General features: G+C 46.2%; 1 protein-coding gene across 1 annotated transcript in view; it reads left to right on the top strand.

Annotated features, from left to right (window-relative positions):
• Nucleotides 1-8,402: 8,402 nt before the first annotated feature.
• JARID2 (jumonji and AT-rich interaction domain containing 2) overlaps nucleotides 8,403-20,853 on the top strand; it is a 211,172-nt gene continuing 198,721 nt past the window's right edge. The window contains exon 1 of the mRNA XM_083827018.1: nucleotides 8,403-9,272. Within this exon, the coding sequence (XP_083683144.1) occupies nucleotides 9,228-9,272 (45 nt within the window). The 5' untranslated portion in view covers nucleotides 8,403-9,227. The remainder of the gene's footprint in view (nucleotides 9,273-20,853) is intronic.

Genomic DNA, 20,853 nt, shown 5'->3' with positions numbered 1-20,853 from the left:
GCACAGAAACTCAAAAGGACAAGCCTACTTTTAATATACAGGTCACACTGGCATTTTGAAAACTTTTTAATTAACAAACGCAACTAATTGTGTATATGTATGCTGCAGAGCTGGCTAAACTGCCTTGGGTTCTAGAAGCAGACTTGTTTTTTTTGCACTTATTTACCATTGTAGGGCAGTAATCTAACAGAAAACAACCATACTTTTCAGCTGGCTAAATGAGCTCAGCCCAACCTCTCTACTCCTCAGTGAGATGAAGCAGAGGGAGTCAAATTAGCTTTGGGGCTCTTGTATCACACTGCAACCTGCAATACGGATCTAAACCTCTCTTTTTGGAAATGCCAGGGGTGAAGTGACTCCCGCCTCACCATCCCACCTGCACAGCTGCTGGGACCCACGGCTACAGCAGAACCAGCACAACTCGCCTAGAAAAAGGGGAAGGGAGGAGATGCTGGGACACTGCCCACGGGGCCTGCAGAGCTGCGTGCATACTTCTGATCTGGGAGAAGCAATAACCCGATCCGTACTCTACCCTGTTCTCTTGGCAATACACAGGCTTCAAAAAACATGCTTCCATTGTGACCAGATATTCGCTTCAATAAACAAACTTTAATAAAACAAACAATTAAAAAAGCCAGATACTCGCACACAGCACTCCCAGAAAGCCAATTACCAAGAACCACTCTCGCGGGCCAGCAAGCAATCACTTCCCCAGACCAGGCAGCGAGCAAGAAGGGAGCCTGCTCTGCTGCTGGGCAGGAAGGAGCCAGGCCCACTGGGGCTTTGAAATAAAACAAACAGCTTGTTTCGGAGATAACTGCGTCTTTGTGGGTTGGTCAGCAGCAGGCATCCTGGAAGTTGGCTGGCTGGCGACTTCACCCGGCCTGATGCCTTCCTGGTGCACTGTGTCCGCATCAGTGAAGGAAGCAAATCTTTAGCTGTACCCGAATCCCTTCAGAATTACGTTGACAAGACCGGCATTTGATTGGGCCATCCTCTCTCTGTTGTTGTTGCTGTTATTTTAAACCTAATTCAGCTTTTGCCACAACTCACTCATGCCCAATATCCTTAATCTACAAACACTCAAGGACAGTAATTCAGCTTTATTATCCATATTCCCCGAGCTCGCATTTCATAAAGTATAAGCACACTCAAGAAAGACTGATTCCAAAAATAGCCAGGCATGTACATTTCCACCCTCTCTTCAGGAAAGCAGTTCAAAACATAGGTCCTACAGATCCTTGTAACACTTAATACTGCTAACCTGAACCTCTTGATAGCAGCAGGCGAGGTCTTCAGAAACAGCTGGTGTTTTATCTTAGCCTCTCACAGTAAGCTACTGCATCAGCATCAACCGTGCTTACATATGCATTGCAATGATAGAAGCCATAGCATGAACCAAACAAAAATTAGAACACAGTTCCAGAAAAGCCAGTCTGAGCTCACATCGGCAGAAGACTTTGCAAATGTGCGTCCAAAGCCAGCACATGCTGCAAATTTGATAAAAACAACAGAAACCACCACTGGAGTTATTATAATTGGCTATCACAAGCAAGAAATAAACATATCCAAGTTCTTGGGCAATAAAAGATATTACCAAAACCAAGTTAGCTGTTCCTGTAATTTATTTTGTTCCCTCTGCTCTTGGCATAATGATTTCAGGGTCTTAATGCTGTATGGTGCTGGCATACCACAAAAACTGGTCAAATAACAAAAGAAGCTGGGACCATCCAGCACCTTACAAGATGTAGGTATTATGTGTGTTGTTATTAAACACTGAATTGCTTGATAAGCTTCCTTAAGGCTACAGCAATAACTTGCTGTTTCTGTCTTTTCAGCAGGAGCCCCCACTCTATTTGTATTACTTGATTATTTACAAAGATGACCTTTTATTAAAAACTTCACACAGCCTCCACTGTGCTTGAAATTAATTATACTCAGCTGTAATGCAAACAGTGTTTCAAATGCGTGAAATTTATGGCCGGGTACAAGGGAAAATGATGGCTAAACTTTGGCTAGTAAACTGGACACCAGCAGTGCTACCACTGCCAGTGCTGGAGCCAAGCTTGAGGCCTCATTCACCACTTTTCCACGCTACTCATCAGCTGGAATCAGCTGTGGGCAACTGGGCTGTTGTTTTTTTTTTTTTTTACAGGAGGAAAACACGGTGTGTGCAATGCTTGAGAGGAGAATCATTATTGCCTACAAAGATGAACTCTAGCATGCTACAACACCATGCTCAGCTCACAAACTACATTGCACCGGTCCCACTAGCCTCATCTTCCCTGTGGCTCAAAGTAAGCATTACACTCTTCACAAGGCTTTGAGAAAAGACGGTGGAAGAGAAATACAAACTTTCAAATGGGCAAAGAGAAGAGAGAAAAAGAGAAGAAAGACTGGGTGGAATAATGCTCTCAATTCCTTCTTCCACCCACTAAGACATGCTCTTGTTCCCCTTCTTCCATGTTGAGCTCTTCTTTCAGAGTAAAATTGTCTTACTTTAATTTAATAGCCTGGTTAAATTTACTGACTCGACTAAAATTGTTCACATTCACGCAAACTTCTGAGTTTGTGCAGCAACTTGTACTGAAACAAAAAAAAAAAAGAGAAGTTCTCACCGCTTTGACCATTCTTGTTCAAGCTTATGTGCATTCACACCCCTGAAGAGCTACTGTCCCACAATCCTATTTCTCAATTGATGCAGAGCAAACTCCAGTAAACACGGAACAATGTCGCAAGGACAAACACCCTTACATTGCCAGCTATAAAAAGCAGTGAAATCAAACGTGAAGAAAATAAATGCTGAGATAGTACTGAATTCAGCAGAGAAAAAGCAGACAAAGAGACAAGTGAAGAGATACTGCCTCTTCTGCAGTGCTCACACTAAGAACATCATTGATTGTCCACAAGCACTATGTTTTCCTCATTTCTATGAAATAAAAGAATAGTAGCCCCAGTTTACAGATTGTCCAGAGGCAGTGAGAAATTAAGATCTGAAGAGTCTGAAAGTACCTAAAGCCCAATTCTTGTGAGTACTGTGCACTGCATACTCTTTGAGTACTCAAAAAATACAGCTTCCAGCAACCTTTGGTGCAGATGCATGTGTAGTCCTAAGAGAACCCATAAAATAAGGAACACAATGCATGACCTACAACAGGAACACGTTAACAACCACGGATATATTTATTTCCCCATCTCCTCTTCTACATTCTCAAGTGGGGAACAAAGTATCCTGCACACTAGGCGATTTGGATCAAAGAGCTGTGATGGCCACAAGTCACAACTCATCACCCATCTGACAACTGTAGCTATTTACGTACAAATTAGTAGTGCTGACCTGGCCGCTATTAAAGATTGATGTAAATGGCCTATCCAGCATTACGCTCCTTGGCAGAGAATCAACTTCTCCAGCTTTAACAATGAGATTATGTCTTCCCATCTTGCATTCATAGGAACACACGAGGGTAAGAGTTTAACAGACAACACTCTCCTTCAGCATGCACTCTAATTCATCCCTAGAGCAGACTCACTTAATACGCTGTACAAAAAACAATCATCCTATGGAGGGGAGGGGGAAAGGTATGCAATCTATTTTAAGATTATTATAAAGCAATATACAGATGTATGGATGGAATTAAGGTTGCATAAGCATTTCCTAATTCTGGCATTTTGTAACTTTTCAGTGCTTAACTTAGCCACTTTAATATCCTTTCGCTCTAACCATCTGTGCAGTGTCTGCCTGCACGTGTGTGTAAGGCTGCCGCAAGGATCCAGGAGATGCTAGGCACCATATCTCAATTGCTGAGAGGACTTTAAATCACATGCATAAATCTGCATCGCCTGAATCCAGACCCATTGTGCATGTGATACAGAATCCACGACACATGTAGAAATTAAGTGCATGATGGCAGTTGCCTGTTTGGAATCCTCAGATGCAGATGCAGCACCTTGTGCGTGCACTAGGTAACTATGTTGGATGGTCATTATGTTTGTGTTTTATAAATACATCTCACAAACTATGAAGTAAAAAAGGTTGTGGGGAAGTGGCCAAACTGCCTGCCAGCAACTGGCTACAATGTCTCTACTTCCCTATGGGAAAGAACAAAAGGAAGTACTACTTCCCTCTTCTATAAGGGATTCATTCATAGCAGTAGCCATTTTTCTCTTAGATATGTATTGTAACACTATCTTCAACCTTCTACTCCAGTATTACACAAGTATGCTGTGTGAATCACAAGACCGATGGAAAACAATGAGGAGAATATGAATATAAGAAAGACAAGGTGCTTAAAACATGACAAAAAAGAGGAGGGAAACTCAAATTAGGGGATGTGGAAACAGGAATACTGACATCGACTCAAACCACAGGCAAGAATTACTCCAGAAAATTCAGCATTCTGGGTATCTACTGGAAGAGGCCCCTCTCTGATTGTCTTCACAGCTTTCTTACCTGCTACAAGAAAGTTGTTTGCCTATGGTAAAGTTCTTGTCTTCTCAAACACAAAACAAAATGTGCGATACATAAGTGGTGGTGTTGTTTATGGCACCAAAAAAGCAACTGTGTGGAAATGTCTTTGATTTTCACAAACCCGGCGGACTACTTTCATAATCCTTTAACCTAGTTTGAGCAGTACATCAAGTGTCTAGGAAGCCACTGAAACTTCTGAAAATAGGAATTCCTTGTGCATTACTGTATCTCCAAAGATTGCCAACCTGAAGAATGAGGGTTAGAAGCAAGTTCTGTAATCCTCAGTGTAAAACCACCAACCTACTCCCACCCTCGTCCTTCTTAGCTTACAAAAGGTTTTGCTTTTATGCACACAGGGATTAAATATCAGAAGGCAAAGTTGCATCCTTTTCAGATAAAACAAAACAAAACAAAACAAACTATGAAACACTAGACAATTTAATCTTGACTTTTTTTTTTTTAAGTAGGCATAATTCAGGTAAATATGCCACATTTGAGGAAAAGGTATCCAGAAGTTATTTTTATGAACTGGTAAGCAGCCATCTGTCCACAAACAATCACAGCCTGCCCCCAAGACAAGGCTCCTTTTATAGCTGAACTTGTCTGGCATCATGCCCTTTGTTTGCTGACTGGTGAATTATGGCTCGTGAATTCACCCTATACATTCTTTCTGCCTTCCCCGTACTGCCTGTGCCTATTGTTTTATCTGTTTGACCAAAAAGGAAAAAATAGAAGTCTCAAATGACTGTTCTTTGATTTACGGTAGATTGTCATTTGCCTTATGAACTACATACTCTTTTTAAAATTTTGTCCAGCAACCATACCAGGACCTTCTCCGTTACCTTACTGAAGATCTTTCCCCAAGAGAACTCCGAGGACACTGCAAAATATTTTGCATTTACACATGCCTTCCAAGTAAAACAGTATCAAAAGCAATAGTCCCTGATTAAAAAAGACAAGTAGTCATACATAAGTCAGCTGCGATGAATGTTCTTTTCCTACAAACTCTGAAAGAGATTTTACCTATGTTGAGATGTGAAGTAGGTAAGTATCATGAAAGCTCTAGTAGCTGGAGAGGTATCACCAAGGTTCCTTCTCAATGGAGCTTCCTGTTTTCACTGGAATTATGTACTACAAGATTATCTTATGTGCTAGAAAGTGCCCACATGTCACCTATTTCTTGGAGGTAACTGCGCCTGAGATGTTTAGTATACACAAGTCCAAATGCACAATGCATAAAACGAATTATTCTCATGCAAACAACCCACAATTTTACCTCCACCTCCCCTTCCCCCCAAGAAATCCCAAAGCCTTTTGAACTACATTATCATGTTTCAGGACACTGAGCCTGTTCTGTTCTCTGTGAGTTGCTGGAAAGGTTTATTCTGGACAGTGGTAAAAAATAACTGTAAAACACAGGAATCCAGGTTTTGGGCTCCTTTATAAATCCATGTAAGTCCTAGTAAAATAATTATGTTCAATGGAAAAATTAATGAGATACACAAAAGGAAACTCTACCACGTTAACATTATGTACTTAAACATCTTCAAGAAATACTAGAGTTGAAAGTGGCCAGGATATGAAACTCACCATCAAATTAAAAATTAAAGCTTTCCAGAAAAAAATAAAGCTAAATAAATAAAGAAAGAATGAAAGTGAACTACTGTAATGGCAAATACTGACATCAGTATTGGTAGTACTAAATTCTATTGTATCAGAACTTAATTAATTTTCTAAACCAGTCAAATCTCAGTATTTAAAGGGTCAGTCTACAAAATGCGCACAAGCTAAAACAGAAGGGAAAGATCCAACGCAGAAACAGGATACCGAGCATATACATAGTATGATGCTCTCTAACACAGCGCACATATGTGAATACAGCCATGGATCTATGCAAAAGGTTTCTGTCATCCAGCCTTGAGAAGAAAATTCATTAGTTTGCACTGACAGTTAGCTCTTGTTCAACACATGGCACAAAAGCCAGTAGCAAACATAGCAGCAGCAAGACATAAGAACAGCCAGAAAGTAATCTCTAAAGCGTGTGTACAAGGAAAAGTTGGTTTTGCTACCTTATGCTATTTGAGAAAAGGGAGGTAGGTTTGTTACAAGAACCTTTTGCTTAATTGTTGACTTAGAAATATACAACTGACTGTATTTGCCTCTTACGGTTTTCTGAAATGTCTCCTAGAGAAAGAGAAGTTGCAGACCCACCGTTCTTAACTGAAGAAAACCTGAGACAAAAGTGTTTTCTTCCAAATATGTCCTAGGCCTTCAAGCTACATAAATACCTTAATAAAAAACAGTGAGGGCAGAGAGCTCAGCATAACTAAAAGAAATGCACAAATTTCCATCTTAAAGGAACAAAAAACCTCTCTTCATACTGACACTTTGAAATAATGTATATTTTCCTACAAGAGGCCTAAAGTAAAGGCTTCAAAATATTACCTTGATCACAAGTAGTTATTACCATAAAAACTTGATACTAGATGAGGCCAAGCAAAGGTCATTTCTCTCAGCTTAACTACTTCACGAATAAGACTAGAAAAAGCGCCTAAAATCGTTAGGGGTAAGCACAAAGAAGCAAAGTAAAAATTAAGTAGTTATTGCCTAACTTGATTTTTTCCATTTAGCATTTCAAACACCATTTGGGTCCTGTTTCTAGGATAAATGGAGAATGCTGTGTTTGCATACGTGTGTGAGAAAAGCTGGATGGAGGGCCTCATGGGTTACAGCAGTGGACTAGGAGCCACCAGTGACTTGAAGTTCTGGCGACTCCTGGGCCTTCAGCTCTCCTGACTTTAAGGACAGTCATTCAACGGCCTTACACAGAAGTTTTCTCATCTGTGGGGCGGAGGTATTACTCTACAGAGCTGAATGAACATAAACTGCATTTAGAGAACATGGCAGCGTGTTTGAAGCAATACATAACTGTATGCGTTATGGTAGAGGTACGTTCCCTCACAGTTTGCAGTGAGTTACACTGAAAAGCACAAATGGCCACTGACTACAGGAGTCTTCCTGATACTTCACCGGGGAAGCCACCAATTAACCTTGCCCCCGGCTCTCCATGCAAAGCCCTGTCCAGAACTGCTGTCCTTTCTGTGACTCCGCATGCTCCTCTTTGCGCTGGTGGAAAAAAAACGTACAAAAACACACACGCGCACATAAAGACCACAAGTATTTGCAGCTCATAGCTCTTTATTGAAATTCCGGTCCTGAATCGCATCAGCAGCCACCCCTGCGTGTGGGGCAGGAGGTAACGCACTGCGGGCCGGTGGGACGGGACGAGGAGGAGGAGGAGGAGGAGGAGGAGGAGGAGGAGGAGTGCTGGTGGTGACCTCAGGCTACCTCCGGGGCGCACCAGGCGGCCTGTCCCGAGCTGACACCGGGGCCGACCGACTTTCGTGCGGCCGCTCCCTCCCCCGACCCAGACACATCAATCCCGGCGCCCTGCCGGCAGCCTCCCGCCGCCCTTGCGGCCATAAACTTCCCCCTCCTCCTCCTCCTCCTCCTCCTCAGCGCCATGCCCCCTCCCTCAGCGCCGCCCCCGCCCCTACCACCGACCGCCGCGGGGGGGGGGGGGGGGGGGGGCGCTCCTCGCCGAGCAGCCAATGGTCGGCGGTGCACGGAGGAGGGGGGGGGGATGAGCGCGAGGCACGCCGGGAGATGTAGTTCGCCGGCGCCGCCATTTTGTGGCGAGGGAACTACAACTTTCCCGCGGAGCGAGGACAATTGCCGGGCCCTGCGCGGAGCCCCGCGGCCAGGCCAGGTGCTGCCAGCGACCGGCGGGCCCCGGCGCACGGCCGAGCCCGGGGGACGGGCGCAGGGCCGGAGCGGAAAGGAGAGGAGGCGGCGGCGGCAGCGGGGCGGGGAGGGGAGGGAAGGGGAGGGGGCAGGGCAGGGCGGCGAGGCCGAGCGTGCTGCGCGCTGAGGGACCGTCGCCAAATTCCCCCCCAGGGCTCGCAGCGGCGACCTTGGGCCGGGTGCTGCGGCTGGCGTGCGGGTTGGGAGTTGCGGGCATGCCCTAAGCGGTGCCCGGCTGTGTGTGCGTGTGCCTGTGTGTTGTATATATATCTATATACACGCGCGCACACACACACGCAGACATATATATTATAAAAAAAAAAAAAAAAAGAGGCAGCCCAGGTCCATTTAAAGTTGCTGGCGGAGAGCTGTTCTCATTGGTTAGGGGGGAGCTGGAGGAGCAGAGACACACACAGTGCGTGCAGCCCTCACTGCTGCTGCTGCTGCTGCTGCTGGAGCTGCTGCTGGTGCTGCTGCTGCTGCTGCTGCTGCTGGAGTTGTCTCTGCTGCTTTTCCCTGCTGCAGCAGCGCCAACGTGACTTCCAACATTTTTGTTATTTATCTTCTCCCTTCAGTCCCTTTCCTTTTCCAAGATGTAACTACGGCTCTGACACTAAGGACCTGCAGATCGCTTAGGTGGCTCGAGAAGGAAAAAAGGGGATATCGAGGGCGTCGTTTTTTGTGTTTAGGGGGAAATTTTCCATTATAATGTTTCACTAAAGTGAATTTTTTTTTTTGTTTCCTTCGCATTCGTCTTTTTTTTTTTTTTCGTCCCCCATACCTCGGATTTATTGCTAGGAGAATCACATTGTGAGGAAAGAAAAGTCGGATTACAAGATACCACTACAAACAACCCCCTCCCCCCCAGGATTTTTCGGTATTTTTTTTTTTAATTGTCGCGGCTTTAATTCATGAAGCAATTGTCCCCTTTTGCAATCAGAATTTGGATACCAGAATGAGCAAAGAAAGACCCAAGAGGAATATAATTCAAAAGAAATACGTAAGTGGTCATAACGTATATCATTTGACTCCCAATTTTAGGAAATGGCAGTGAATGTCAAGTTTATAGCTAATTCTGCGGCTATACGGTTTTTAAAAGAAATGTAATGCTGGATTTGTTTGGGGTTTTGTGTGTTGTTGTTGTTGTTGTTTTCTTTTTTTTTTTTTTCCTGCGGTGTGGTGGGGGAGTTTCAGAGGCCCCCTTTTCCCGGGGAAGCCTTCCATCCAGCCGGGTTATAAAACCAGCCTGTGCCTCGCGGTTCCCCCGCTGAACAAATGTATTGACCTCAAATGACACAATCATCATCTAGTTTTCGATGAAAGGCGGGGAGCTCGGGGGGCTGCCGCGGGGGGGATGCAACGAGACGGCGGCTGCCAGCGCCGTGCCGCCGGCTTCTCCCGGCCACCCATGGGTGCTCCAGCCCGGAGCCTGCTGCAACTTGCGGCCGGTGGCCGTGCCGGGCCGTGCCACACGGGAAAATGGCTCGGAGAAAAATATTTGGGAGAAGGAGCCGCAGCCCGGGTTCTCCGCTTCTGCTTCATTTTTTTTTTTTAATTAATTAATTTATTTTTAATCCGGCCGATCCCTCGCGATTGTCTGCTCCTTTAAAGGGGAGAAATGTGCGTGGACGTGGGGGGGGGGGGGGGGGGATTTTTGTTCGTGCTCCAGTTGCGTTTTGATTGGCATAGGGGAGTTTTTTCTTTTCGTTTGGAAAAAAAGGCAAAAAAAAAAAAAAGCGAGGGGGGATTAGGCGAATATGCAGCAGACCGAATCGCGATTTTTATCTGCACGTTGGAAAAATGCTGCGTTTCGGCGTGGCGTTTTGGGGCGGGGGGACACACAGACAGACACAGACACCGTCGCTTTAGGGTGTGTTTGCTGCGACACTTTAAAAGTTGCAGTTTATATCGTACGTGTCGCCGGCGCCCGTGGTTGTCGGCGGGGGCCGTACGTGCGTTTCCGTGCAGGGCGGGTGACCTTCGGGACACTTCCCTCTGCTGCTGTTCTGTGCATTCCCAAAAATTAAAAAAAAAAAAAAAAAGGCAAAAAAAAATATAAATAAGGGGGATGGGTGGGTGGGTTTTGGACCCCCCGCCGGGCGCTGCGGGGAAGGAGGGGGGGGACGTGGTGCTAGGCGGCAGCCGGGCACCCCGGGGCCGGCTTTTGGAATTAAAATACATCCGCATTGCAGAGGGACGGGGTGCCCGGAGCCGCCGGGCTGCAGCTACGGGATCGGGCGTGCGGGGGGGAAACTCTGCCCCGAGGCGCGGGGGGGGCCCAGACAAAAGCAGAGCCCGGCTTTAGGGGAGGGGACACCGCGGTGCGAACGGGGCTGCGGAGGGGGATGAAGGAGGGTTCGCCCCAAACTCCCCCGGCCCGGCGGGGGCGGACAATGCCGGGGCAGGACACGGGGACAGCGCGCCGCGGGCGTGCTCCCGCGATGCAACTTCGGCCCCCCCCCCTTTTTTTTCTTAATTTTTATTTTTTTTATCCCATTTTAATCCGCATCATCATTTAATTTCGCCTTATCCTTATCGTTCTTCTTTTACTATTGCTTTTTTTTTTTTTTTTTCTCCCCCCCCCGGCCTTCACGGCGGCGGCGGGGCCCTCCGGCAGCAACAGGTATCCGGGGCCGCGCCGGGAGCCCCGCCGGACACCGCCACCGCGCCGCCGCCGCCGCCGCCCGGCCAGGTTCGCCCCGCGGCCGTGACGTCACAAAGGGAAGGGCCTGCGCGCCGCGCGAGCGCTCCGCCGCCTCGGCCCGCGCGTGACGTCACGGGCGGGGCGGGGGCGGGGGGAGGCCCCGGGGCTAAGAGCGGGGCGGGGGGGGGGCGGCCCCAGGTGGGCAGGTGTGGGGGTGGCATGGCGTGGTGTGGCATGGCACGGCACGGCACGGCACGGCGTGGTATGCTATGGCATGGCATGGCACTGCTGGTTCCGGCGAGGGGGCCATGGTGCCAGCAGCCCCCGCCCCGCCTGGTCTCATGCCCGCCTTGCTTGGCGTGACACGCGTGGCGCCTTCCCCCTGGCCGTGGTGTGCTGTGCCGTACCATGCCTGTTGTTGTCTGCCCACCCAGAGGAAGGTGTAGCCAGCCCACCAACCCTCCCACACCCCCAGCCCACCTTCCCCAGGGACAGGCTGGCCCCCTCCCTAAACCATATCCCCGCGGGGCACTGTATACCCTCTGGTCTCGCACTCCCGCGGGCTCAGCACAGAAGCCCCACGGGGTGGCCGGGGAGGTGGAGTGGGCTGCTGGGAGTTGGGAGCGGTGTGGGGGCCGTGGAGCATGACAACAGTTCACCCGGCACTGCATGGAGCCGGCACCGAGTGGGGTAGATGGGGGTACCCACACATGACAGCCCCCTGGTGCTCCAGTTCTGGGGCGAGCAGTCCCCCCCGGCTCCTCCAAAACAACATCCCGTCTCGGTGGCACATGCCCATCATCGGGACATTCGGGTAGCTGCAGGCCGCCGTCTTGCTCTCAAGCAAAGCCTGCTCGGGCTTTCTGCTTTCCAGTGCTCGTGAAACGAGTTCTGAAAGCAAAAAGGTAGCGAGAACAATGGGGTGAAGCCCGCGTGCCGTGGGCAGCTGTCGTGTGGCTCCACTCGCTGCTTCGTGAGTAGCGGTAGTTAAAAGTTCCCCAAAACTTTGCATTATCTTCGCAACTGATAACCCAGGAATGAGGAAATCCGCATATGCATCCCCCCCCCCCCCCCCCCGGCTCTTTAAAAACGCTATTGCTTAATTTTTAAAAGAGCTATGGCTGACTCATTCACATCTTGCTTCTCACTTTATCCTCCTCCTTCTCAAACATCTTTACATATCAAATATTGCCTTTTGGCTCAAGCCTCAGAAAGCTGACAGCTTTGTAAAGCATCGCCCGAGAAGCCAGACTGCATTCAGTATGCGCTTGGAATTAATAGTTCTTAAATGAAAACCTTTGAAGTCTCGAGCGTAATTTCACAGGTGTGTGTTTTTCTGCCCATTTTCGTGCTGTCGGAGAGCACGTCTTCTCTTCCTCCCGGTGCAGGCCTCGGTGTATCAGGCCTGGATCACCGTCCCAAAATACCTGCACAGCTCTGCCAGGGTAGCAGATGGCGAAACGCGATTCAGGAGCAACGTCACTGCCGTCACCTCGCATGACACCTCCTCTTCCCTGCGGAGGTGCCGTGAGGGGACATGGGTCCCCCCCCCCCCCCCAGTTGGTAGTGGCGCCTCGAAGCGTTGTGTGCGTTAAAATCCCTCCCAACGATGCCTTTGAGGTCGCTGCGAGCAGCAGGCCAGAGACTGCCTCGTTGGTTGTGCCTGTCGTGAAACCTGGCGGCCACCCCGCAGCACTGCCATGGGGTCGGGCACGCGAGCGAGGCCCTGTGGGTGCTCAGGCCCTGGTGCTGAGGCACTCCAGGGAGCCGGGGGAATGGTGACAGCAGCAGCCCCTGGGGAGGGGACATTTTTGTGCTCCCCACGGCTTCAGACTCACCCCGTTGCCTGGCCTTGTCTAGTGCATGGTGGGGTTCCCTCATTTCTCACCCCCCAGCACCCCGTTTCCCTGCCCCACGCTGAGGGGCGTTGCGAGTAGGGCCAGCTCCTACAAGGCATCATGTAAAGCCGCTGCTGGGTGACGGCAGGGGTGGTATGATTCAGTGTGCCTTGCGTTTTATTTCGGGTAGCCTTCTGGAGCTTTCTTGTGCTGGGTCTTTTTCAGGCTGGTGGTGACAGTTCCAGCGTTGTACCTGTTCCAGCAATGTAGTGTGCTGAGCTCCTTTTTTTTTTGTATACATAACTTAGGCAGCTAGTGTACGGATGCTAGCCTCTCTTGAGAGTTTGCATTCCTCTTAACCTCCTCCTGGTCTGTTGAGACTGCAGCTTTATGCTGAGTGGCATGACGGCATGTAACTAGAAACTAGTAATTCCAATCTTTTTTTTTTTTTTAATGAATATTTACTTCTCGCTATCAACAAATGCCTTGCACTGAGATACTAATGCACTCCTGTTCACTCCAACAGACCGTGAGCCAGAATTCTGCGTAGGATGCTGTCCAGAGTGAATTATAATGAATCAAGGCCCCTGTGAAGAGTTTCTAATGTTCATTAAGCACTCTCACCTTCTCTTATGAGGCCTACTAAGCCAGTATTAAAAATATATTACCCCTTCCTTTTCTGTAGATGTAAAATAACTGTTAATGTTACGCATATTAAAGGGTGGTATAAACGTCAGCTCATTTTCTAATGTAGTAGCATTCCCTCCATTTTATTGTTTGATGAAACAGAAAGAAGTCCAAATTACTTGCCTGAAGGTACGTACTCTAACAGTGGCAGAGAAGGAACTAATCATTGTTTCTGCAGCCTGGTCCAATATTTTGTCATGTAGCTTACAGGCGCTTGCTATTAGGCATGGCATCTGCTATACAGAGACTACTTGACGTGGTTCAAACTTTCTTCAAGGCTTCCCCCCCCCCCTCACCCCCCCCATTATGTTCTGGACTGTGAGATTACCAGTGTATTTTTAACAGAATTAAAAAAAAAGAAAAAAGTTGTATTTCAGCGTGGATACTTGATTTTTTTTTTAAGTGATGATCACACCCTGCAGCTGATAGAGACCAGTTGATACTGTGATGACTCAGCTGTGGGAGTATTACATAAAGTAGGTCACTTTTAAAATCTCATAGACTGAAGCTAAAGAGACTCCAGGTTTAAAATTCGTATTTTGTTTATGCCCATTTCAAACTAGGATATTTCCTAGTTTGAACATAACTGAAAGTTCTTGAGGAGGAGGGAAATGCTTTTTTGTTTTTCTTTTTTTCTTTTCTTTCCCTTTTATATTGTATGGTGACTGAATTCAATCAACTTGAACTTGGGGATGGAGGGGGGGAAACACCAGCTGCTTTCATTTCTAAAGTTTATAGTTTGCAGTATTCGAGTGAAAGGAAGGCTTAAAGGTAATTTTAATGTAGGGAAAGGAAAAGCAGAGACATTTATTATTACTATTTTTTTTTATTACAACACTCAGCTTTTGTGTGATTTAACAGATGTGGAATTTGCAGAGGAATACATGCATTGCTGCAAAATCCAAATTTGCATTTTAAACATTCTGTTTTTTCCCCCTAGTCCTTTGCATGTCTTTCTTCCCAACTATAAATGTAAACCAAGTGTAAATGATGCATTGTTTGCTGTAGTGGGCAGACAGTCTGAAAACAATAGTGCTGATGGATTTGACTGCCTCTGTGTAAGATTAACGGGACATTAACTTTCAAGTCTAATAATGCAAATTTCAGCGTTGCCAAACCTGAACTTCCCTTAAATGTTTCCTGATGTTGATGGCCCTGAATGTCCCTATTCTGCTGGCCAAAAGTGAACGGCTTTAACGATTTAGCTCTTAACCTTCAATGTAAAGCCCCTTAACCTGTTGTTAGGGCTTTCTTTAGAGAAAAGGATAAGAGGTACCTGGAGTATAAGTAAAAAGTAAAGTAGAAAATGGGATATGATACGCATATACTTTTTGCACTTACTACCATTTTTTATTTAGGGCATTCTTAAGTGGTAGGAAGCCACTAGAAAAGTTAAAAGCTGCAAAATGCTTGTAAAATTCAGGTCTAGCATGTGACAAGTGCTTGGTGCTGAAATTCAGATACAGGAAATAATACGCTTGCCAAAATGTATTTGGTGTTCTCTTAGATCTTTGATGGGTTGTTTTGCTGGCTCACTACTAGTGGGAATATTGGATGTGGTCCTTGTTGGTTTTTAACGGGGAGGTTTTATTTGGGAACTCTAGGCTTTTGTTTGTTAGGGGGGGTTTCTTGCAGCCTGTCGCAGAAACGTTTTCTCAATGAATCAGTAGGTGCAAGGTTTTAAACCATTTGTCGTTTCACTTGCTCGGGTTTCACACTTTCCCTCGTGTAATGACATCCTGTTCTGATGTTGTTCCTTCGGCAAGCCGGCAGAGGCCTGGTATTTCCAGCAGTGGGCTGTGGGAAAGGAGTAAGTCCTTTAATTACAGGCGAGAGGAGGACTTGTTTGAAAATACTCTGGCTCTCCTTCCCTTCCACGTGTGCTTTTTGTTCGTCAGTCGCTTCTTTATGCAGACGCAGGGTCCAAAGATGTGAAATGCCGCTGCCAAACTTGCCATGGGAGAGTGGCCGTGGTCAGTGGCCATGTGTTGCCGTGCCTAAAGCCGCGTTTCGGGGCTCTGGGCTGCAGGCTGCGGCTCCCTGGTCTGCGAGCAGACGGATCGTGCGAGTGTTCCCCATCTGCTCCTGTGCAAAGTTTATCAGCTTAATTTATGCTGCTGTGGGAAGCTCTTCAGATGCACCAGCTTGGCTGAGCACAGGAGCAAAGAAAAAAAAAAAAAACGCTCACGTGGAAATCGTTCCACCGGTTCACGTACGGAAGAGTGGCATCTTAAACCGTTCCAGCATTTCTGCAGCAAATGTCGCATCCCAGACTGAAGTGTCAGAAGCCATATCCCGCAAATTTATCTGGGGGAACAAAGCCTCCTTCAATCAGACGTGAAAAGGAGCTCATTTGTGCGATTAAAAAATGCAATTAGAAGAAAATGGTAAGCCTGTACTGAGGTCTTTTCTGGCCGGTTCTTCCCTTGATTTGCTCTGCAAAAATGCAGCCCTGGATCTGTGGCTGCCACTGCGTTGCTTTTACTTCCTAAAGGCTAGAAGAAATGCAAATAAAAAGAACCGAGTTGAGAAAGTGTGGCGTGCTGCAGTGCTCCAGGAGGGCTTGTGGTATTCGCGTCCCTGCGTTCTGCTTTCAGTTCTTCGAGCTCGCCTTGCTGGTCTGACATCTTTTGCGTGACGCGATGCTTGCAGGAGATTAGCGTGTTTTGGCACACACGCGCTATGATGACTGGCTAACGATATTTGTAAAGTTCAAGAATAAACCATGGGAGCTCATTCTGACATAATCTACTAATCTTAGTTTTGCACTTTGATACTGCGTTGTCTGAGCCAAGTTAGGATGACTGTATATTACAAGCAATTCATTTTTAGCTGTACTTGCAGATTAGTTCTGAAGCAGTGCGTGCTTTTAAATTAAGAACAATGGGAGTGAATTTGGAGAAACTATCAGCTGTTTCAACAATGTGCATATGGAAATCAGCTATGTGCCTATTTTAAAAATAGATTTAAAACAGATTTATGCAAGGGGGTAGAGTTATGCGCTCCCCAATATTTCTGGGCTGTGTCGTGTACTGGCACTTTGTCGTTTTTCTCCTTCACGGCCCACAAGAGCAGGGCTGTCTTCTCTGCCCTTTCCCACATTTGTGTTTGGGGGAGAAGAGAGACTTTTCTTTTCCCTCTGAGGACTGTGCTTTGTATTCTTCTGGATAAAAAAAAGTAAAAATAAAAAAAATCTGCTACTGCTTTGAGTAAACTTCAGTCTGTCACGAGGCATCCTGCTAGTCACGCTGCATTTTGGGGAGTCCAACCAAGACAGCAAGCTTTTGAGGCTCCTCAGTGTCAGGAATTCAGTTTCCCCTGGGAACTCCACTGAAACAACGAGTAATGATTTTCTAGCCGTGTTTTTAAGAAATACAAACGGGAACTCGAAGGTGTAAAGCATGTCAGTCGAGTGCATTGCAACACACGGAATATTTTTTGAGGTCGCTACTAATAAAGTGGACAGAAACCACGAGTCTTAGGCAAGAGTCTGCCTAGAGTTTTACTTTGATGAGATGCTTATCATTATTTTAATTAGTTGTTTCATTTAGCATATCACTTTTTATGCTGTTCTCATACGGGAAATCTTTATGCCCCAAAAGTGCATAGTCTAGAAATTGCATTTAGAGTTTTAAGTTGCTGCAGGCTGCCACCATATGTTTGTGGTGGTTTTTTTTTTCTTTTTTCTTTTTTTTCCCCCCCTTTTTATAAGGTGCCTGTTAGGCAGAGTAAGGGTGATTTAGAGAAGGGATATGCTTCGTTCTTTCTCACCTTTTTTATTTCACGGTTATTACTTTCAGCGACTTTGTCCCACGGAGTTCTTTTTGGTACATCAAAGTTGTAAGCCAAATCTCTCAGCTGCAGCGTGCATGCAGAAAACCCTATAATACAAATATCCAGCCCTGCACGTATGCCAGATCAATTAACTTCTTAGCTCAACTCGAGCTGAAAAAAAATAGCTCTGCTTCTGTTTTGGTTTCAGTGATACAAAACTTGGTCCAGACTTTGAGTTTACAAAACTCAAAGCCAAATAAAAAGAGCATTAGCTATTATTGTTTGCAAAGCTGACTGATAGCTGAGCTCATGTTATATGCAGTTCGTGTTTGGGTGACATCCCAAACGACCGGCCCTAACGTGAATGTTTTCCTTAGAAGGGTGACATAGATGGACGCCCGAGATGTGGTTTTCTGGCTTGATAGGCACTCGTTTTCCTTCTCGGTGCGTGGTGATAATGATGAAAATTCTCATGGCCTATTGCCATCGTGTGGGCTGGCTTTCTGAGACCGGGGAACATCCCTTTCATTTTCAGATACAAAGCAGAAGTTAATCTGTTGGAATAGCATTTCCTCTAATCATTTATTAAAAGCTGTACTAAACTCAAGACTGTAAGAAGGAGGTAGTTTTTCTGCTACTGAGACCTTTATGCTAAGTTAGAAAAGCTTTTACCAATGTTAATTTTTTGTTGGTTGTTCAACATGCAACAGGGACAGTAATATCACTTTGTAAGACAAGAGGCTCTGTGTTACTTAGAAGCTGGAGTTACAGCATGTTACAGTAACTGTTGCTCGTGAATTATTTATGGCGTGGAAGAAATAATGGTCATCCTAATGGCAAATAATTTTGAAGCTGGCTTTTTCTGTCTTCAACTCTGTCAGTGACGCCTTGAACCAGTAAAACCTACAAAAATAAGTATCTGTAGAGAGGAGCTGCCCTGTTCTGCTCCCCCCTTCTCCCCATCCGTGCTGGGAAAGTCCTGTGCGAAGCTTTTGTGTGTTGTCTTGGGTGACAGTCTCGCTAACGTGGAGGCCATTAATGCTAAAAATGCTAAATCTGCCTAATGCCGTGACTTTATGATCACATTAAACCAGCACTGTGCTGCAAGAAGTGGTTTAGCCTCTGGCTGTTCCCCCCTCTCCTCTGCCGGCCAGCATTTATGCCAGGCGATAGCTCCTGTCGCAGGTTGGGAATTTGTCCAGGTTAAGAACAAACCGGCGAAATACGGTCGACTTTTAATGTGGATTTGCTTAATGTTGCAGTTCGTGGTGTAGCTGTAAAAGTGCTTGGGCTGGAGAAGGTGTTGCAGGGACGCAAATGGAGTGGCGAGGGAGTGGTTGGATCGCTTCTGTGAGCAGCAGCGTGAGGTTAAGTGGGCTGTGAAACGATGACTAAATAGGAGACGAGGTACACGTTTTATTTCCTAGCAAACAAAATTAGCAGTCCTTGTCTATTTTAAGCATTGTTCAGGCATGGATTTTTCTGTACTCGTCCTTCTGCTGGTGAATATTAAATAAGGTTGAAACGATGTTAGGCCATGCTGGTGAAAATGAAGCTGAAGATGTTTGGGCGTGTGGTCATGGTAGTGCCATAATCATTCCCAAAGTGTTAAAATATGTTAGAAAAGGGTCAAAAATGTACCGCTGTTGTTGCATGTTATGCTTGCTTAGGTAGGATTTGACCGATTTAAAACTTGAACAGCGTAAGAAAAAAGAGGAAGAAAATAAAACATATAGCTGTGCTGCTGGAAGCTGAGTTCCACCCACCGTTAAATGTGGTAGAAGAAGCAGCACTCATCCTAAATGGAATTCTTTGTGGAACAGGACTTGCTTTTGGGTTGCCTTTGAATACACACACGAACGCAGACGCACACATGACACACGTGGTGCCCCATGGAAGTGAAGCCGCCGCACCCTTCTACTTCCTACAACAAAGACCTGCTTACAGAGGGAGCTCCTCCGGAAATTTCCCATGGCTTTCTTAGCTTTACCACTGCAGAGCAAGTCCTGATAGCTTCTCTTGTTAAAAAGTCTATTGAATGTGCAGAACTGACATGCTATTAATGTATTTTGCCCCGAGTTGCCTCGTAGTGTGAGAAGGCCAAACCATGCCAAATCGAGAAGCTACAGAAAACAAGGTTTCCTTTAACTGTAGGAACATCAGGATGTGGCATCACATGTCTTTCTCTCACCACTGAAGCCAGCGCTGGTGACTTTACTGATCTTTCCTGTGTGATACAGTTCTCAGCGTGTTTTGGCCCTACCAGTATAACTGCAGAGCTTCATATGAAACACAGTCACCGAAATTATCTGTCTTAAAAAGTAATTATGCCTTTATTCTCTTCCTTTCTCTCCCTCTCCTCATCTTTAAATGACGTGGTCTTATTGCAAGCCTGCCGAGGCTCTTTAGTGGCACAGTTCAGGGGATGGTGGGGCACAAGCCCCCCTTTGGCTTTGCTGTGGTTTAGGAACACATGTGTGGAACTGCACCCTCGGTTTCGATCCGGCAAGGCACTGCAGCACGTGCCTGTCTCAAATATATGAATACTCTTACTGACGTCAGTTGAAGTACTTGGAGCTTGCGAGTTAAGCACATGCCGAAGTGCTTCTCTGGACTCGAGATTTTGCCATTCCTGTTTAAGAGAGTGTCTAAGTATTTGCAGGCAGGAATGCTAGCTTTTTTTTTTTTTTTTTTCTTTTTAAAGAGGGTGATAGCCATTTAATGGTTTTCGTGGCTTTACTGGATGTAGTCTTGACTGTTTGATTTGTGTGTGTGAACAGTTTCTTCTTTCTTTTCCAGTGTCTTCTCTTAGTATTTCCTTTAAATGCAATCACTGTTCTTTTCTTTTGTTACTCTTATCTTCATTACAATGTACACATGCGTATAGTACCAGAGTTTTTTTTATCCTTCTATTTTTTTGTTGTTTTGTTTTTAGTCCCATGCTTTTCTTTCTCTCACTTGTGCCTATTTCTCTGAGTGGGCTTCTTTATCCATGTTGCTGTCTGAGGACATCAGCTCTTAATGAAGTTGCTGCCACCTCTTTGCAAGAAAGCAAGGCGAGCTGTTGTCGCAGTATCTTTTTGCTTTTCCTGAGGGCCAAAGGGGGAGGCATGGAGCGGTTCCTGCAGTTCATTCTGGGGGCAGCTCCATAGGAAATACTTGGGAAGGGGAGGGATTGCACTGTCTCTACTTGTCTCTCTAGCCTGTGCGCACAGTTTAAGCGCTGGCTATGGAAAATGCTGGCTGCTTGCTTACATTATGCAAGGCTCAGCAAACTGTAATGCACATCTGGGCAAATACTGTGGAGGAAAAGTAGAACGTGGCCCTGCTCATCCCTTTTTACAGTGCCTGTCTGAACTTTTGGGAAATCAATTCCTGCTGATGTGAGCATTCAGGAAAAGCTAATTTCATAATTCATATACATTAAAGCTTTTATTTATAAAACATTGATATACATGCTCCTTCAGTCAAGAGCAGCATTATGTGACACAACTGACAAGCCATATAAATCGGTGCACAGTTTCCACTGCTGAAAAGTTCCTCGAGTATGCCCTTCCAAAATAACTAACAGTGGTCGGATTTCTTCCAGGCTGGATGGCAGACCAGTCCTAATGATTTCTAGGCCCTGTTGCTCTGGA

Source organism: Anser anser (assembly GCF_964211835.1).
Source record: "Anser anser genome assembly, chromosome: 2".
NCBI lineage: Eukaryota > Metazoa > Chordata > Aves > Anseriformes > Anatidae > Anser > Anser anser.
The sequence above is the reverse complement of the archived record's forward strand: the minus strand, read 5'-3'. Positions and strand labels throughout refer to the sequence as shown.